The sequence below is a fragment of the Cnephaeus nilssonii genome (assembly GCF_951640355.1).
Source record: "Cnephaeus nilssonii genome assembly, chromosome: 7".
Lineage (NCBI taxonomy): Eukaryota > Metazoa > Chordata > Mammalia > Chiroptera > Vespertilionidae > Cnephaeus > Cnephaeus nilssonii.
In genome coordinates, this window is record NC_137078.1 from 69,331,686 (window position 1) to 69,345,759 (window position 14,074).

The 14,074-nt window shown below is 39.6% G+C and overlaps 1 protein-coding gene across 1 annotated transcript in view; it reads right to left on the bottom strand.

Annotated features, from left to right (window-relative positions):
• FAF1 (Fas associated factor 1) overlaps positions 1-10,581 on the bottom strand; it is a 354,542-nt gene extending 343,961 nt beyond the window's left edge. Inside the window, exon 1 of the mRNA XM_079776926.1 lies at positions 9,965-10,581. Coding sequence (XP_079633052.1) covers positions 9,965-10,009 — 45 coding nt within the window. The 5' untranslated portion in view covers positions 10,010-10,581. The remainder of the gene's footprint in view (positions 1-9,964) is intronic.
• Positions 10,582-14,074: the final 3,493 nt, after the last annotated feature.

Here is a 14,074-nt window from a genome sequence, read left to right on the forward strand (position 1 = left end):
TACCAGGTGTACTGGTTAATAATGCGAATTTTGTAATCAAAGAAAACACAATAATTTCAAGAGAAACATCAAAAGTGCTTTATTCAAAGTAATGTCCATCACTAGCTACACATTTCCACCATCTTTCAGGTAATTTGTGGATACCATCCTAATAGAATTTTTCTTGTTTGAGGCAAACCATTCAGAGACCCAATTTTCCACTTCTTCATACATTTTGAAGTGCTGATCAGAAAGTGCGTGTGCCATCCATCAGAACAAGTAGTAATCTGAAGGAGTAAGTTCTGGTGAATACAGCGGGTGGGTTAATACTTCCCAGGCAAGATCTTTTAACGTGTCTTTAACTGGTTTTGAAGTGTGTGATGGTGCGTCATCATGAAGCAAAATTACTTTGCCGTGTCTTCTGGCCCATTTTGGTCACTTCGCGATCAAAGCGTGGTTCAAATTGATTATTTGTTGTCGGTAGCGATCAGTATTAATGGTTTCACCTGGTTTTAGTTCATAATACACCACACCTTCCTGATCCCACCAAACGCATTGTCTTCTTTCTGAAGCGATTTGGTGGCCTTGCAGTCGATGTTGATGGTTGACCTGGATCAACCCTTGATTTTGTGCATTTGGGATTCTCAAAATAAATCCTCTTTTCATCGTCCAGTCACAATTCAATGCAAAAAGGACTTTCTTCGTGCTGTTGAAGCAACATTTTACTGATGACTTTTCGGTTTTCCATTTGTCTTTCATTCAGTTGATGTGGCACCCATTTTCCTTCCTTTAAAATCTTTCCCACTGCTTGTAAATGATCAGAAATTGTTTGCTGAGCAACGTTTAATCTTTCTGCAAGTTGTTTTTAAGTTTGACATGCATCTTCATCCAATAATGCTTGCAACTGTTGGTCTTCAAACTTTTTTGGTTGACGTGGACGTTCTTTGTCTTTCACATCGAAATCATCACTTTTAAAGTGTTTACACCAGCATTCACAAGTTATCTTGAGATGGAGCATGTTCACCATAAGCTTCCCGAAGTATTCAGCAGCACTTTTCTTCAAAATAAAGTAATGAATTAAAACTTCCCGCAAATGCTCTTTTTTTGGCACGAAATTTGACATTTTTAAGCGTAAAAATATCTATGTTAACACCTTCAGCAAATTTGACATATGAAGTTTTGAAGCTTGCTGTCAATACAACAAAATAGCATACATATTAAATCACATATATATCAACATATGTGTAACTCCATCTATTGAAAAAATCCGATTAACCGATACAACTGGTAGTTTCAGTCTGCACAGCTGGTACAAGAGGCTAAACAGCCCCAGAAGACTAGGAGACACAACCAGTTTCCGATGGCTGACCTACTGGAGCACCAGGCCCCCACTGACGTAAATCTCTGCATTGAGGACCCCATTCAGTCAGTGCTTTGCTACAAACAATGAAGTAGGGAATACAGCTTCCTCTAAAGGAGAGGCTGAGCAATAACACATTATGTACCCCAGCCTCTCATCTCAAACAAAGCAGTGAAAATTCTAACAACTTTGCTTTTTGCCCAGAGAGGTTGCAAATTTGCCTCCTTTCACATAACTGTAGGTGTAAAAATGTCTGTAAGTGTTGTTTGAACAGAGGCAGAACCTTCTGCACAGCCTGGACAATATTAGTATTAGTTGTTACAATGGGTGGAGTCTGAGCCTGAGCCTGACAGATAAATTAGTGAAGGGAAAAAAATCCCCCTACCAGATAGAATGTTTGAGAGTTAGCAACAGCTAGAGGAAGGTTCAGGCAGCTGTCTTTCAAATCACTTCTCAGTCTGCAACCACTTTCCTAATTCTTCCTCATTAACAGGCAATAAAGTAGACAGCCACTTAACAATTTGGTCAACATGCCTGCTACCAATTCCCATGGACTTTGTCCAAATTCTATTAACCAGCCCATGGGACCCTCACCTTCCTTTCAAAGAGTCATGTGTCTGTCAGTATTCCATCCTTGTTGCCAAAATTATTAAGAGCAGTGAAGAGATTTTACCAGTTTCATGGGTGCTGGCAAATACCTAAGACTCCTTGATTGGAGAAAATGAACTTTATGACTCATAGCAATAACTATAGTTAAAATATCAGCATTTTCTTATGCAGTTCCTCAGTCCTATTTCCCACAGGGCAACACAAAGTAGGCCAAATGACACCTGCACATGCAGTGGACTGCATGACAGAAGAGGAGCCCAGAGACTGGGGAAGTCAAATCTTTTAAAATGGATATCATGGGATGTTTGCCTGCGGAGCAGTCTTCCCTCTGTCCCACTGCTTCACTAATAAACTCATTTTCACTTTAAATTCTTAAAAATAAAAAGGATACTATGTATACCTGCTCTTTGCTCCAGAGGGAGACACTATCTCTATCTTCCAAGGCTGCTCACTATATAAACATCCTTGAAAAGCAGTCAGAAACAAAAGCAGTCAATGCCTCTGCTAATAAGACATACAGAAACCATGGAGAACTGGATCACTGAATCCCAACACAGAGTCACTGTAGAATTTAGATGTTAGGAGCCTAGCACAGTAGCTGGCACATGCAAAATAATCAAAAGCTTGATCCTATCACCTGACAATGGGCAAGGAGACACCTGATTGGTGGTTTTGCTCTTATATCAGTCAGGGGTGAAGCAGACATACAGCACTTAGTTTATCCTAGCTTGATACCTGTGTCAGTGGCCAGAGCTATTTCATGCCAGGGCACATTTTTTTAAAAAAGCTACATGCTGATGTTATTATTTCTCCCTCATTAAACCTAACATTAGAAAGCTCAACTGTGTCTCTGCCTCACTTTAACTAGATGCCAAAGGATACAACTAAAATTGACTTTTAAAAAAAAATGTTGAACCACTACTTTTCCCTTAGGAAAAAGAAGGTGGAGAGGCTAAAGGGCACAAGAGACAAAGCTTTCTTCTCACTAACACTATTACATCTCAATCATGAAAGAATTCAGGGTACCCAGCCCATTTGGCTTAGTAGAGTCCTAGAAGAAATGCAAATTTGCAGACTCCATCCAAGATCCACTGAATCAGAAACTCTGGGGTGGGGGTCCAGCAACTAGTAATTTAACAAGTCCAGGTTATTCTTATGCAAGCTAAAGTTGAGAACCTCAGATTTAGACCTAGTTTTTTCAGCACTATTGACATTTGGGGACGGATAATTCTTCAGTTTGGAAGTGTCTTGTGCATTATAGAATGTTTAGCAGCATCCCTGGCCTCTACCCACTACATGCCAGTACCACCCCTCAGTTGTAATGGCCAAAGATGTCCCTAGATAGTGCGTAAATATCCCCTGCAGAACAGAAATTATCCACAGTTGTAAAAACAACTGATCTCAATCAAGGATCAGCAAACTTTCCTGTTAGGAGCAGGCTAAACATTTTAAGCTTTGTAGGCAATACAATCAACTACTAAATTCTGCTATTGCAGGCAAAAGACATGTAAACAAAACAATATGTAAAAGAATATGCATAACTATCTTCCAATAAGACTTTATTGACAAAAACAGGTGGTGGTTTGGCCCTCAGGATGTAGTTTGCTGACCCCTAATCTAGATCAATTACCTAAATTATAAATTAACTAGAGGCCCGGTGCACGAAATTCGTGAAGTGGGGGGGAGAGGAGGGAGCCCTCAGCCCAGCTTGCACCCTCTCCAATCCGGGACCCCTCGGGGGATGTACGACTGCCAGTTTAGGCCCAATCTGGGGATCGGGCCTAAACCGGCAGTCGGACATCCCTTTCACAATCTGGGACCACTGTCTCCTAACTGCTCACCTGCCTGCCTGCCTGATCGCCCCTAACTGCACCCCCTGCTGGCCTGGTCACCTGCAACTGCCCCACCCCACCCCCCGCCGGCCTGGTTGCCCCTAACTGCCCCCCCTGCCAGCCTGGTCACCTCACTGCCCCCCTCTGACAGCCTGGTCGCTCCTCACCCCCTTCCTCCCCCCCCCCCCCCCCCCCCCCGCCTGCTGGCCTGGTTGCCCCACTCAGCCTGCTGTTCGGTCATTTGGTCGCCCCTCACTAACCCCCTGCCAGCCTGGTCGCCCCACGCAGCCTGCTGCTCAGTCGTTTGGTCGCCCCTCACTAACCCCCCTGCCAGCCGTTGCCCCACACAGCCTGTTCGGTTGCAATGGTCACTTAGGCTTTTATATATATAGATGTCCTCAACCCCACTGCTGCCAAGTGATTGTCCAGACTCTATCTGAATATGTGATCTAGTCCAGTCTTCTGTTTTGAGGTAGATATGGCTCAAGACAGACCTCAAATTTAAAGACTGAATAACTGAAACCCAGAAAGAATAAATGACTTTCTCAGAGAACCACACCAAAACAAAAAACTAGAAAAAAACTAGAGCTCCAGTCTGCCTAAGTACAATGTTCTAACAACTGCTTCCTATGGAGGCGTGACCATATAATGTTTATGGTATTATATCTAGCCATTTAATAACCTGTGAGGAATCCAAATGTTCTAGTATTTTGCAGTTACTAAAACCTAGAAAGAAAAGTACTGGTTTCACCTCTTTGCCAACTGAGCTACCCAGCCAGGGCTTATATGTAAGTTTTATCATTTGGAGAAATTTCTAAATGGTGGGTCTTGTTTTCCTCTAAAACTCCAAACTATCTGACAAATTAAGCTAGAAAATAAACACTCCTGTAGCATACCTGGGAAAAAATACTTGTTTCAAACGAACCCATGACCTTGGACAAGTCACTTCTTTTTTCTGGGTCTCAACTTCCACAAAAGGAAAATGAGAAGCTGGCAATAGATGATCTCTGGAGTCCCCTGCAGAGAATTAAGTATGTACCTTAAAGTTATCAAAAATGAAAATAACAGCTAAAATGTACTGAGCCCAGCTGGCATGGCTCAGTAGTTGAGCATAGACCGATGAACCAGGATGTCACGGTTCAATTCCTGATCAGGACACATGCCTGGGTTACAGGCTAGTTCCCCAGCGTGAGGAATGCAGGAGGCAGCCGATCAATGATTCTCTATCAACAGTGATGTTTTTTAGATCTCTCTCCCTCTCCCTTCCTCTCTGAAATCAATAAAAATATATTTCAATAGATAAATAAAATAAATGTATTGAATACTTTCTATGTCAGACACCTGTTTTAATTACTTTACATGAATTAACTCAATTTTCATATGGGGAAACTGAAGCAAAGAGGTGTGAAGTGATTGGTCGAAGATCACAAGATGAGTGAGTGCCAGAGCTGTGATTTAAATCCAAGTGAATTAACCTCAAAATCTATGTTCTCAACAACTAACTAATAAAGTTTATTCTACATGCCAAAATTTTATTTTCCCAATGACTAACCCAAACACTAAAACAATATGATTTGTCCCTCTAATAAATAAAGAGGATAGTGACGAAAGGAAAGAAAGCATGGTAACAAGACTACTTTTGGCCATAATACTCAATATTCTGCACAAGGTAACCTCCCAGTAAATATATATGATGTTCCATTAATACTTAGTTTGGTCCCTAATCCACAACATCACAAAAGGTATCTATCAATCCAAACAGATGCTATTTCTACTCGCATAGTCTGGCATCATCTTTTGTAGAACATATCTCTTTATGTCAAGCTAAAAAAATAAAAAAGAGAGAGGGATTCACAGCTTCATTTAGAAGATAAAATATTATGAAGGACAGAAACTACTTACAAGTGAGTTACCAGTAGTGTCATGGAGAAGTCCATGTTTCAAAGAGGAGTTGATAAGACACATGGAAACTTAAAAGTCCCATAGTGATAATCCAATATATGAAAATGTATAAAGCAATTTAGGCAGCAAAGGTATTTCTAGCTGGAAAGACCAGAAGGAGAAAACAAAAGCACAATTTTGTTGACCAGAAAACATAACTGAAAGTACCATAAAAATCAATGCTATATTAGAAAAGAAATAAAGGGACTCCTAATCTGTGACCACTGGAAAGAGGTTCAAAAAGAATACATTTTAGCAAATAGATAAGTTTTTATTCCTGAAAAATTCTGAAAGAAAATACTACTAATGAGAGGTTTTTTTTTCTGCATTTCAATAGAATTATGATCTATGTCTTTATATTATCAGTACTACAGAAACATAAAAAAATATGAGACCAACATATGAGACTAATCTAAATGGCTGCACCACTTTTGTTCACATGGAAAAATCATGTTTAAAAATATTATCTTAGACCACCATCCACCCCCATCTGACCACTACCACCACCACCACTCCACCACACCACCACCAATAACAATAATCTAAAAAAAATAGTTAAAGAATTCAATTACAAAAAGAACAAGATTTGGAAATTTCACCTAAATGCATCTCTTTGTTATAAAAGACATTAAGGAAGAAAAAAAAAAAAACGAAAAAAAAAAAAAAAACACCTCATGATTCATCAATGCCTGCCTGTTTCCTAAACCCAGGAAATTCCTTTACACCCCCCTCCTGGCTCTGGCCAGCCAAAACTGTAGGTGTACTACTCTATTCATTCCTTTACCAGCAACATACTATGCTAACAGTGCATATTTACATTTAAAGCTGATTTGTGTTAGAGTATTCCAAATTCTAAACTCACTTGCTCAGAGTTGAATTTACAAACAACTGATTTAACAGAATGCTGTCACACTCTCCACTCAAAATTCTGGTGGTGCAGCCACTATGAAAAACAGTTCTTCAAATAAAAATCAAAAATAAAAATACCATATAATCCAGTAATTTCACTTCTGGGTATATACCCAAAAGAATTTAAATAAGGACTGGAACAGGCACCATGTTCCTAGCAGCATTAATAATTCGCAATAGCCAAAACATGGGAAAAGGTGAATATTAGCAGGTAAATGGATAAACAAAATGTGGTATATACATACAGAATAATATTATTCAGCCTTAAAAAGAAATTCTGACACATGGTACAACATGGGTGAACATTGGAGACATTATGCTAATTGAAATAAAGGACAAATACTATGATTCCACTTATATGAGTTACCGAAAGTATTCACATTCATAGAGACAATATAGTAAAATGGTGGTTGCCAGGGGCTGGAGAGAAGAATGAGAAATTACTGTTTAATGGGTACAGAGTTACAGTTTTGCAAGATAAAAATAGTCCTAGAAATGGATGGTGGTAATGGTTGCACAAAGTGAATTAATTTAATGTCACTGAACAGAATATATAAAAATGGCTAAGATGGCAAATTTTATATGTTGTGTATTTCACCACAATTTCAATTTGTTTTAATTGGGAGCTTGTTTTTATTTGGGGGACTAATGTTTAAAGGACAACTTAGAATATATATTTGCTTTGTAATGAGTTTGCTCATCTACAAAGTCCCAAACTAAGTCTCAGCTCTCATCTTCTATCCACTACTTACCCAATTATAAGAAACCAGGTTATTTAGGTTGTTAAAGACAATACAAAAATCCTCCTCAAAAGCTTTTCCATACTTAGACATTGATTTATAAGAACTACTATCCAGCAATAATCAAAATCTAAAACTTATTTTTAAAATCTAATCACATTTAAAATCCATGTCCCTATCTACAAAGGCAAAACTGAGCTCTCAAAACGTTTTAATTTTCACAATCATATGAAGTAAATAGAATATAATTTTACTATGTTCACTTTTGAGCTGGAAAACTGATTTGCCCAGTTATAGAAGAAATCAACATCTAAGTATCCATATTCCAAGTCTTGAACTGCAATCTTTAACACAAATTACTGCACCTGGTTTCGGATAACTGGATAAATTCTAATTTTAAAAAGTTAATCCTATAAAAGTATTAAATAATAGTTAAAGTATAGAAAGAATAGTCAATTTTAAAACTAAATCCACAAGAGCAGGTTAATCTGGAATCATTTGTAAGAGGAATACAAGGCTCCTCAACACACAAAAAAGCCTAATGTGTATAAGATGTGTATAGTTTTCTAAGTAACTTTTTATTCTACCAATAATGTTTTCTTACCTATTTAATATGAAATTAGCTCTCACCATTTAGCAAACAATTGTTCACTGCAGATGCATAAGCTTTTTTCCATTTTATAAATAATTGTTCACAGCATTGCCATTGGTTTGAAAAGAAAAATTTATTAGAATATAGTATTAATGTGATAAGGATGCTTGTCCCAAATGCTTGTCAGAAAATCTTATTTTACCTCTAATTACAAGAATCCTAAATTTCCTGTCCTTGGCCAATCAATATAAGGTTCACAATAAACATAATAATTGTCACAAGTAAGAACAGAGCAAGCAAACAAAACAAAAAAGAAATTTAAAAGATAAAAAGTTTTAAAAACAAAAAAAGAGAGCAAGTAGTTACAAGTTATTAGAGGAAGTAAAAAGTTTGGTGAAATCAAAACAAACTTATAATTACCTTAAAGCTTTTAATAAGGTAAACTACACTTTTTGTTGCTGTCTAAAGCCATTCCTACCAGAATAAAACAATTTTATAATAGGATAAAAATACCCCTAGAAAAATACAGAGTTCTTTTTCAAACAATCCCATTCCACATTAGATGAACGACTAAATTGGAGAATTAAAAAAAAAAGATGATGAAAAGATTTACCCAGGCAAAAAAAACCTCAGGCCAATCACAAGCCTACAAAACACCAAAATCTTGTGGCTAACTTTTAATTTCAAAACACTTACTTCTGCGTTTGGAAGATACAGTATAATCAAATGCAGATAGATGCATATTTCTCATATAATCAGATACCAGTGGGTAATCAAAAGAGCAAACTCTGGAAATGGCCCTCAGAATATTAAGTTGTGAGAGAGAAGAAAAGGAACTTAGAAAAAAAAATCAAAGAGGGAGAAGAAAAGCCCTACAAAATCTCAGTAAGGAAAAATATAACCTACACTGTCAATGTTAGGCCATGTGCAATGGTGACAGTGTTAAAGAAAGAGGGGAAAGTATACCTGTACATAACAACATCTTCTAAATTAATGCCAAAATGAATGGTTAAAAAGATCTCACTACGGTATTTTTGCCAAACATCAAAAGGCAAAGGTGGTGGTATTGGTTCCACAAGTCTTTCATAATGCATACGGCACTACTTTTAAAAGGCCTAAGATATACCAGTGTCACTACATTTGAGCTCAGTAGGGGGATAACCCTTGCATATCCTTTTATTTTTTTTAAATAACTCTTTATTGTTTAAAGTATTACATATGTCCCCTCTTACCCCCCATTAACCCCTCCCCCACCTGCCCCTGCCCCCCACCCTCACCCCACCCCACCCACACCCCCGAATGTCCTTTAAATTATTCCTGGAGAAAGGACACCAACCAAGCAATTCAAATCTGTAGGAAAGGGGAATCTGCAAATATGAACTGGTAATTTAAGTTTGTGAATTCACTGCAAAGATACAGTGGTAAATAGAATCTATTTGCCTCCTCCTTAGCTTCCTAACCCTCCAAAGATTCCAGTAAGGCATCAAACTCTAAAATGTTTACTTCTTCTTGAAACCGACCAGGATGCCCCAATACCCTCACCACCTCCTCACCACTTTTTTCCTCTCTCCTAAATACAACACACCCACAACACCACACGGTCCACACCCACACCCCATACAACACTCTCCTCGTGGAACAACCCAAACTCCTAACCCAAAACACCCCATACTGAGATCCCCACACTTAACACTCCCCAATTCTACACATTCCCCATATGATACAGGGAACACTGCACAGTCCACATACAAAGCCCAACTACCATAACCACCTTTCACCCTACCCATCCCATTCGAGCTAGCTGTACATAAAACATCTTACACACAGCCAACATATCATGTGAATTACACATTCCCCCAAGGCTCACCACACTCACACCCCACGTACCATAGAAAGCCCCAAACCACCGCAGTGCTCACACACACAGTAGGAAGAGGCCACCCTCTGGCACCGGGAACCCACGAGGTTGGAGGCGGCAGGGGGACTGGGCCAGATACTTCACCTGAAAATCCGCCAGGATCATCTCCCGGTCCATGTTGGACGCCATGGCGGCCGCCGAGTTCCGCGGCTCCGGGGGCGAAGCGCGCACCTGGGAAGAAGACGGCGCCTCCTGTGGCCGTCGCCGCCGCCGCCGCCGCCGCCGGGCGCCGAGGGGCGGGCGGACGAGCCGGCGGGCGGGCCGGCGGGCTGGCGGGCGGGGCAGCGCGGGAGGCTAGGAGCTCATGCACTCGGTAACCTTCAGGAGCCCGGGCCGCCCGCCTTCGCCCCGCGGAGCCCGCGCCGCAGACGCCGGGACAGGGAGGTTCGCCTGGATGCGGGTCCGGTCTCACTGTAGCCGGCCAGGATGAGGTCAGGTTGCGACAGCGCGCACCCAGCTCCCTTCAGTCGCGGTGAGACCGGCGGGGGCGGGGAAACCGAGCGAACAGGCAGGCGGGCGAACACCACGGCCACGGCCGCCTCCGCCTCCGCCTCCGCCTCCTCCTCTTCCGTCCCGGCCGCCGCCTCCGCCCCTGGTTGGCCAGCACCGCGGCTGTCGCACATTTTGCCTGTCATCGAGGTCGCAAAGCGCCGCTTTGCGGCTGCCACGTGACTGTCCTTCTGTCAAGCACTGGGAGCGCCACTACCAGGCGAGGATCCCTGCCGGGCTGGCGGGGACGCCAGCCTACAATTGCGGGAATCCCGCAACTGGTTATTCCGGTTTGGAATTAAGCAAAGGCCTCGCGGTACCACCTCCCCCTGGCTGGGGCGGGAATCAGATCCTGTGCTTTACGTGGTTAGTCACACACAGATGCATCAAGCCTCATAAACCAACTCAGCGCACTCTGACAACCCGTCTAACAATCTGCATTTCTTAAATGTATTTTCTCTAACAAAGTTTCACCAAGATACAACTTCATGTAGTCTATTACGCTCAACCTCACTATCAAAATCCGTTTACACACTGTCACACTTAATCCCAATTCCCCTGACGCCTGCATCCCGAACTTAATGGTCGGAGATTGACAAACAGGCTTTAAGTCAAGAATAGCCAAAGACTATGTACAGTGAAGTGTGACCATTTGTAATGCCATCCTGTTTGGAGGAAGAGTGACTAGAATATGTTCAACTTTGACTTGGGAAAATATCATCTTCTGAACCGTAATAGAGCATTTACTTGCCTTGAAAAGTATGTAAAATCCTGAAAGTGTGAAGTAAGATTGCTGATTTTGTGCTGTAGAGTTTTAAACACTAGTGAAATGACCATATAAAGTCAAGGCCTGGGTCTTTGTATTCCTTGAAGCATAAAGAAGAGCACCAGGGTGTTTTAAAGACCTAGGTTTAATCTCTGTGTTCTTTAAGTGAAAAGAGGTTGGCCTATAACTCTATGTGATAATCTATATTTAGACCAGAATTAATTAGATAAGGAATAGAACCCTTCACAGTCACATGAATTGATGTGTTTGTCTAATTGCCATCCCTAAGGAAGTAATTTCAAAATATAGCTAAAATGTGAATAATGAGGCGAAACACAGTACCACAATTTAAGTGTGACAATTCATTTGTCCCATTCATATGTCACTCTCAGCACAAGGCAGGTCAATAATTGTCTCTAGTTACAGGATTAGGATTAATGCAGCCCTGAAAAGTTGAAGTTTTTCTCTGTGATCACAGAGGGGTGAAAGCCCATTCAAATCCAGTTCTGTGCCCCTTCTCCATCCTCTCTCTCCAACTGGAAATTAAAACAATGTAATGGGAAGAATAACCTAGACATTCAGGCATATGGGTCCTAGTACTGCTTTCCCAACTAATTAGCTAGGGAAACTTGGATGGGTCTCTTGGTCTCTTTGACTTCAATCTCTGACATGACTTCAATTTCAGGTGATGAAGAAACAATTATGAAAATGCATGGCAAACATAAAATATTTTTACAAAATGATCATATATTTCAGTCAGCATTTACTAGGCTTGAGTTCTAACTCTTCCCCTTACAAAAAAACTTCTCTGAGTCTCAATTTTTTTCTTTTCTTTTTTTTTTAAAGATATATTTTATTGACTTTTTTACAGAGAGGAAGGGAGAGTTAGAAACATCAATCAGCTGCTTCCTGCACACCCCACACTGGGGATGTGCCCGAACCTGGGACCCTCCAGTCCGAAGGCCGACGCTCCATCCACTGAGCTAAACCAGCCAGGGCTCAATTTTTTTTCTTTAAAATGGAATTTATAAAACTTGCCTCATAGAGTAATTGTGAATATTTAGTAATATAATGCTTGTGAAAACTCTTCAGAAACTTTAAATATTAGTTGCTATTACTCCGTATACCAATTCCTAAATGCTTTTCTCAGGGTCACCTCTTTCATAAAACTTAGGCCAACAGGATTCGTCTCCTTTATAATCACTGCTTTTACTATCTTTACAACACAATTTAATGCTCTGATAAAATCTGTAATTTATTCTCTAATTGTTTCACCTATGCATGTTTTAATCTCTCCCCAGAGGTTGAAAATTCCTTGATGTATTATAGAATTATAGCCTGAAACCCAATAATATTAACAAATGTCACCTCAATAAATTAAATTTAAAGTTACTTGAGATTTAAGCCATTTCATCTCATATATTTTTATATTCATCATAGTTCACACATAGCCAAGTTGTGAGTACATAATAACTAATATTTTTTAATTAATTTTTATTGGATGTCTAGAATATACAGGCACTTTACACACCTATTTCATTTAATTCTTCCAACCACCATTTTACCTAATAAAAAACTGCTCTGAGCATTTAAGAATTTTCCCAAAGTCATGCTACAAAGTGGCAGACCTAGTATTCAAGACTAGGTCAAAACTAGTGCTCTTTCCACTTACCATGTTGCCTCCCTGTAATTCACCCTCCAGGCTGCAAAGTTTGTACAGTTCCTAATTAAGCTGATTCTTCCCTATGACCTAACTCTTCACGGATGGATAGCCAGTATCCACAATTATTGTCCACCACAGGAAAAAGAATGAAAGAAAAATAAATACTGAATTAAGGAGGAAAAAAATCACTTTTCATTTCTCCAGAATTCCTTCCTGAAGAGAAACAATTTCACTTCAGTGTCACAAACTGAGAGAATAAAAATATAGAGAGATCTTCTATACAGAAAAATGAACAAAAGATAATATTTTTAAAATATGTTTTTATTGATTTCAGAGGGGAAATGAGAGGGAGAGAGAGATAGAAACATCAATGATGAGAATCATCGATCAGCTGCCTCCTACACGCCCCCTACTGGGGATAGAGCCGGCAACTCAGGCATGTGCCCTTGGCAGGAATCGAACCGCCGACCCTTCAGTCTGCAGGTGACACTCCATCCACTGTGCCAAATCTATCCATTCTCATAGTTGGTCTACTGCATTAACTCATGGAATCCAGCCTAATTCAAATACTGTATAGATCTTGTTTTAGAATTTCCATGCTCTTTGATCTTATCATTACTTTTTTAAAAGGAACTTGTATTTTATCTTTCCTCAAATATATAATAAAGTTTATTTGTAGTCATTAGACTAAATTTTTATTTGAAATAATCTTACATTTATAGAATAGTTGCAAAGATAGTACAAAATGTTCCTATTTATCTTTCATCCAGCTTCCTCTGTTATCATCTTATAGAACCACGATACAGCCATCAAACTAAGAAATTAACATTGGTACAATACTATTAATTATATTCTAGAAACCCTATTTGGATTTTTATTTTAATGTTCTTTTTCTGTTCAGGTCCAATCCAGAACATCATACATTATATTTAGTCATGTTTCATTAGCCTCTTTCAATCTGTGATATTTTCTCAGTCTTGAATCTTGAAGAGTAATAGTTAGAACTTTATAGAATGTCCCTCAGTTTGGGTTTGTATGATGTTTTCTCTGAATTATACTGAGTTTATGGATTTGGGGGAATAATACCACAAAGTATGTATCCTCATCACATGATATCAACATGATTTATTCCTGGTGGTGTTAACCTTGCTCCTTTGGTTAAGTTAATCAAGCTTTGTAACAATACTATTAGATTATAATATAATTTTTGAGAAGATTAATACTATTACAGTGTTAGAACCACACTCAATCCAGCTCTACTATATGCATCTTAAAC